Source organism: Electrophorus electricus, chromosome 4, assembly GCF_041902795.1.
Source record: "Electrophorus electricus isolate QZ-2024a chromosome 4, ASM4190279v1, whole genome shotgun sequence".
NCBI lineage: Eukaryota > Metazoa > Chordata > Actinopteri > Gymnotiformes > Gymnotidae > Electrophorus > Electrophorus electricus.
Window position 1 is genome coordinate 9125790 of NC_137500.1, and position 6411 is coordinate 9132200.

At 40.4% G+C, this 6411-nt stretch overlaps 1 protein-coding gene across 1 annotated transcript; it reads right to left on the bottom strand.

Moving 5' to 3' along the window:
• Nucleotides 1-10: 10 nt before the first annotated feature.
• lipcb (lipase, hepatic b) lies at nucleotides 11-5994 on the bottom strand. Its single transcript, XM_027000949.3, has 9 exons — nucleotides 5853-5994; nucleotides 5376-5566; nucleotides 4808-4987; nucleotides 3208-3325; nucleotides 2004-2237; nucleotides 1639-1884; nucleotides 1382-1496; nucleotides 417-635; nucleotides 11-159 (listed from the first exon to the last, which is right to left on the bottom strand). Exons 1-9 carry the CDS (start codon nucleotides 5935-5937, stop codon nucleotides 21-23), a joined length of 1527 nt encoding a protein of 508 aa, XP_026856750.3. The 5' UTR covers nucleotides 5938-5994; the 3' UTR covers nucleotides 11-20.
• Between the last annotated feature and the right edge of the window lie 417 nt (nucleotides 5995-6411).

The following is a 6411-nucleotide window of genomic DNA, read 5'->3' on the forward strand; positions in this document are numbered from 1 at the left end:
TTTTTTTTTTTTAAATTCACTCAAGCCTTTCCAGATTCCTGGTCTTGTGGTTTTGTTACATTGATCATCTTTTTGGAAATATCTTTACAACGAATGAATTCCTGCTCTTGTGAGGGCTTGAAGTGTGTTGTGTCCCCTGTTTTACCACAGAACCAAATCCTGAAGGAAAAGTGAAATTGGTTGGAATCTATGTAATAATTGCATGTGTACTGAATGTTAGTTGGTCGTTTTTTGTTACACAATGCAGTTGGTTTATCTGCTAGATTCAGCAAAGATTTTAGGTTGCAGTAAGGACCTGTCACTAGAGGGAGCAGTACACAAAATGCTCAATGATCTTATTTAAATTAGAACGGTGTACATTCTGACTTCAGCTTTTTCAGCAAACTTATCCACATCCCAATGTCATTTTTACTTACTTCTCCTGGCTCTCGCCAGATTTGAGTCGTATGCGCCACATGCTGAGCTCTGTGTCGTGCCTGCGGCTGCCCCCGCTCATAATGGATGAGACCCGCCTCCACCAGCTGGTCCAGGCCGCCTCTCCCTCCCAGTGCAACCGCACAGCCTGCAGGTCACCCATGTCCAAGCCCACCGCAGCCAGGGCGGAGTATGTCTTATTCTCAGCATGCTCCTGGCTCCTGTGCAAAGCCAGATAAGTGACTGCTATATACTTTAATAGTCAGCCAGAGAAAACTAATTCTACCTAAATTCAATATACACAGTTAAGGGTAGTTTATGCATTGTGCCTGAGAAATTGGTAATACTTAGTATTACAACATCTTAAAGCTGTCCTATAGCTTAATGAGCAGTGAAATTATTCTGTACAATAATACCTTGTGTAGCTATACTGACTGGTGGGGCCATATTCATACACATGCACAAACAAAGCTACAGGTGCAAGTTGTAATTCACATGCAACTGCATTTATTACTGACATTGATCTTCAATGTACAGCCATTGTGCAGGCTTGTGGGTTGTATAATAAGCTGTAGACCTGGGTTTGGGAATGCTGGCTGCCTGTGTTAGTCCAGTACTGACTCTTCTTAGAGTAGTGATCAAATCGATACTGCTGTGTAGAGGGCCTGACTGTATCCTATTTCTCATTTTCAGGGCACAGAGAATTCTATGTACTTGCCTTACACTGAGGTGGGTTAAAGATACGTGCCATCTAAAGCTTCTTAGTGAAGTGACCACTGGTGAAGCCCATAAAAGAATAGCCCATAGCCCAGAAAAGAGTCACTGAATCAACAAATACCAAACTGTCATCTTAATCTATGTCTAAGATTTTAAAGAAATTGGTTCAGTCTAGTATTACAATGTCAGCTTTGTGAAGAGCACTTTAATACTCTTCTGTCTATAGAGTAGTACAGATTGTAGTACTCACAGAGTAACAGGTAAATATTCACTTTGTCCTTTGGTTCCAATAAGAGAGATGGAGACAGAGACTTGGACAGACGCAGTCAGATTCTTCAGTAATACCTTGATTTGGTAGTGATAGACTGCCAGAGTGATAGACATTAGAGAAAGAAAGTCAAACTATTGAAGGTGTTTGGTAAGCATAACAGATAAAGAAACAGGCAAGAATGGCAAGAACCACACAAACAGCATATTTCTGTGTAAAATGGTCTCATCCACACCAACCTTTAAATGGTGTCTGAGAGCCAGTCTTCAGATAGAGACCTTTATTGTTGCCTCTTTTGAACACCCTTCTAACATTGTAGCCCAGAATATTACAGCGATTCTTTTTGCAGTCCAGGCACAGCCCTTTGTCAAAGGCACCATCATCTCGACAGCGGTAGGCTGTCATCTGTTGATCCATGTTCAGAATGGAATCAGTGAAGAGGTGGACAGCTCGCTGGTGAGTACATTTTGCGGTCTTTGGTAAACCTGTGGACAGGCAGTGTTGTAGCACATGTATCATACTGTTGGTTTACAGCTCATAAAGAGATCACTGTGATGGCAGATTGTATTGAGTGTCTTATGCCCTTTAATGTGTTCTGTTTTACCTTCCAGCCCAAACTGATAGAGGTTGTTATACATGTCTGTCATCTGGCATCCAGGCTGGAATGAACCTCCATTTGGGTAGAAGTCAACATGGCCCACAAGTTGCCTGATGCCCAATGTGAACCCAATGCTGGACTTAGAAAATGTGTGAATGGTATCAACAAACTTAGCATCATCTGGAGACAGCCTATCTGATGCAGGAACCCCTTCAAATTGAGGGCCTGCAGGATCCAAACCTGTCCAGGAAGAGCCAACAAGTTAACAGCCAGTAGGTAGAATGATCATGCCAGCTTCAGCATTTGAACTAGCTTTTATAAACAAGGCATGTTTTTTTCAATTTGACTTTTGTAAGTACAGTTTTGTTTTCGCTGAACTTGTGCAGATGGAGACATAGCACCAGCTATGAGTCATGATGTTTGTTTCTTTTATTTTGACATACATAGCTGCAAAGAAGATGGGGTCCTGGTACATTTCCTCAGCAAAAGGGTGTCAGTGTTCAACTCTTCCTGCATGTAAACTTAATGCAGTCTAATTAGTCAAGCTCCTACTGAGCTTGGACTGGGAAATGCCCTGCCCAGTTTTCTTAATGTTTTAATCTTTCTTAGAGAAGTCTGCTATCTAATTTGTAGTTGAGATGGCTGATATTGTAGCTGTTGTTATAGCTGTTATTGTAGAAGAGATGGTAACTATTCTAGTTATCTAGTTTGTTGTTTGTAGTCATAGTCTGTTAATCTGTTGCAAATCTTCATTTTAATTTCATTTCAATTATTTATACTTCCACCAAATGTTAAACATATACATAAGCAAAGCTATATAACAAATACAACTCAAACAAATTTTAGATCTAAAATGGTTTTTACAGGCTCAGCACCTTCTAAGTTCAAAAATGATGTCTGAATTTGGTATAGTTTCAGTAAAAGTAAGGAGAGGCATAAGAAAAAGGCAGAAAATTCCACCTTTTTAAAACTTTCTTGCAGAGTAACAGAATTGATGGTTTATATTTAATACACATTCTCCACATACAAAGTTATTCCATTAAACTAGAAATCATGGCTAGCTATTAACTAGCCTCTGAATGAAGCACATTGGCCTCTGCTTGCTTTCTGAGTGCTGTCAGCAATTTACATCATCAACAAGGTCCCTGAATTTGTCTTCAACTGAAATCTGCTGATCCTCAGTAATTCCTCAGCAACAGAAGTAACTTACCTGTTATGCGGCCAAGCTTTCTTTCTCCTGTAAAATGACTTCCTGCAAATCCAGCCACATGTGCACCTAAACTGTAACCAATCAGATGGACCTTATCCATGGAGAGCTGGGTGGTCTCCTGTCAAGAAGAGTAGTGCCCTTACTTTTACCTGACCAACCATGTATAGAAATCTTTTTTTCTTTTTGGAAGAATGCACATACCATATGGTGATGCATTATGTTCATGGTGAGAGGCGGGTAGTCGCCTACAGACTATCAGCTTGCATCTCAGGGTTGCAGGTTCCTCACACATTGTTCTTAACCCATATTGTCCCAGGAATACCACTGAGGGTCTCTCTGTTTTATAACCCTCCCCAGTCAGACCCTGACGTGTATAAATTTAATGCCTGAACATAATTTATTGTAAAAAACTAATGTACACATCATAAACTTAAACTAATTCAGTCTCTCACCCACACACTTGCACTCATTTAATTGTCCACAAAGCAATTAGCACTCAACACAATTTTTGTGTGTATTACTGCAACTCAAGTTGTGTGCATCCAAATGTTTGTATGTACCTATCAAAGGAAGCTAGCCAGCCAGTTTGTTTAGTCTGCCCACAATGTCAGATGAGGACAAAGTCTCTGAGAATTAGCCAAGCTATAATAACTACATGAGAATGTAAAGTTGATTTGTTGATGTGCAATTGCGGTCTTTATCACCTTGTGGAGAGTTCTCTAACGATGTTAGTGTGTGCTAGCGGTTGAAGAATGAATGTTCATATTTTCAAACATCAGAAGTAGGTTTTGGGTGAGTCTGTATATAACACTATAAATACAGAATTTTCTGTGTCGACATTTACAGCATTTAGCTGATGCTTTTATCCAAAAAAACCTTACAATTATGACAACAACAGTGGTAACTTAGCAGTGGTGGGGCTTGAACCAGCAACCTTCTGGTTACAAGTCTGATTACAAAAAAAATGAACAGTAATAATATTTGCTAAACTGTATGCCTTAGTTGGTCACATTCAGGGATCTAACTTCAACAGAAACCTATTTCTTATAAGGGATAAATTTAAGTGCCAGAGTTAATATTATTTTAATAACACATTATTTCCAGTGATATTACTGCAACACTTAAATGTGAATTGATGGAATTAATTTTACCCTACTGTGAGATGAACTAGTGAGAGTGGCTCTGAGGTGCGAGGAAAGGTGGTAAAGGGAGCCCCTAATGGTCAAGATTAGGCGAATCAGATTCAGGATTCATGCTCCTTTTTACTTCAGCACTTCAGGTTTTAATGAGCATGCAGTTTATGTGATCTAACATAAACATAACATAAAGTGCTGGCTTGCTTATGGAAATTATCTCTAACACAACCTGGACATAAATTTCTAATTGCTTCTGCACTAGAAATGTAAGTTCCATTTTGCTACAGTGATTAGATGAGTTCAGCCCAGTGTAGTGCTGAGATACTGTGAGTATCAGCACTCAAATGAGTTCCTATCTTTTCAATAATTTACTTGACATTTGTTTATCTATATTGTGTTTCGATGTAAGAGAGTTGCTTCACATCAGTAACACTGTGATTTCATGGTTTTGGGGGCTTCATTACCTCCAGCCAGCTGACAAGCCTGGCCACGTCTGAGCCCACATGCCTGCTGTTCTTGGCTGCGTTTTGGTATGGCTGGAGAGCCAGAGGTCTCCAATCACTGATCAGCACATTCATGTGGCCCAGCCTGGCCTTGAGCGCTGAGGCCATCCTGAACATCCACTCTTCCATTTTTCCATTTATCTGCACATAGGAAATAGGTGCAGGAGAGCTGTGGGGGTAAGTCATGGCAACAGAGCAGCTATGACCCTTAGCACGGAAAACAGGAACTTGTTTTTGAGAGTGCGTAACCAAATTGTGTGTTGGGGGGATTCGCTATACAAACTACATCATACTATTCAAGGCCTTCTGATCTTCTAACAAGTACCAGCTACACTCATCTAAGGTCCAAGCACAGCTTTCTAAGGTAACCAACTGATTTCCTGGCTTCTAGTGGGCAGGTTCCCAGATGTGGCATCTACCGCAGGGCAGCGGATGATTCCCATAAATCTGTACTGTGAAATACTTAAAAGGCTTTAACTGAGAAAGCATTGGCTGGCCCCACAGCTGTTTGCCTCGGAGCGTTACCTACCGTCCAGCCGTGGATGATGATGACCAGAGGGCTGCTCGAGTTGTAGTTGCATGTGGAAAGAGTCTCTGAGTGAAATGGTACGATAGTGCAGGTGTCCTCAAATGTGTTGCCTTGTAAATGCATGTGGAAAGTTGACTTCACCACCAGTGGCACTGTCACTTCATTACCCTGCTGAAGCCTCCCGTCGGGAGCTAATGATAGAGAGAAATGTCTCATTTTCAGAGCCTTGTGTTCTATAACAACCCTGTGCCACATGTCATTTACTCTACACTGTGTTATGTACATTTTTTTCCATGGCAAATGTTCGAAGAGTATGGCATAAAACAGGAATCGCAGTAAATCCTACAGTTTGGCTTGTGAAGTAAGAGTCCTTTTGGCTTATGAGTAATACTTTCACTTTCCTTTTGTATTTGTGAACATCTTTTATTTACCCAACATAGAGTAAAATGTTAAGAAAAAAACAAATGGTACACATACCTTTCACATTTCCTTCAGCTTTCACAGCCTTGCTGAAAGCAAAAATTAGCAGGAGAAAAAAGAACACTCTTACAGAACTCTTCATCACTACTCTAGTATGTTAAGTATCAAAGAAATGTCCTGGAACAGAGAGAAGGGTAAGTTTCCACAGATCTGTCTTGACAAGTAGAGTGATTCTCATAAAATAACTTCTATTTGCTGCCAAGAGAAGGAGAGGGAGGGGGCAGAGAGGGGGAGAGACTGAGGCACAGGAAGGTTGGGTGAAAGAAGAGCTGAGGGAAACAAAAGAAGAAAAGAAAAATGAAAAGATCAGCTTAGATTGGATAGTTGTATTTAACAGAGTAGGGCAAAAAAACAAAAAAAAAAGAGAAAAAAGATCATTTATGCAGTAAAGGAGAGAAACAAAGAGACAAACCAATGTCAATTTTGGGAGGATGGGAATAGCTATAACACAAACAGGACTCTGGATGGTTCATCCATCATTCTGTGCTAGCTTTTTGAGTGAAGCTTTTTGAAGTTTTCTTTTGTTTGGGGGGCTGGGGACTGCTTGTGTTTACAT

Bases quoted from the DNA above. Each gene is read 5' to 3' on its own strand.
- lipcb (XM_027000949.3), bottom strand. From the start codon at position 5,937: ATGAAGAGTTCTGTAAGAGTGTTCTTTTTTCTCCTGCTAATTTTTGCT. The intron at 4,988-5,375 runs GTAGGTAACGCT...TCCTATGTGCAG, and splicing joins TCATCATCCACGGCTGGACG to ATAAATGGAAAAATGGAAGA. The intron at 160-416 runs GTAAGTAAAAAT...CTTTTCCTTCAG, and splicing joins TCTGGCGAGAGCCAGGAGAA to GATTTGGTTCTGTGGTAAAA.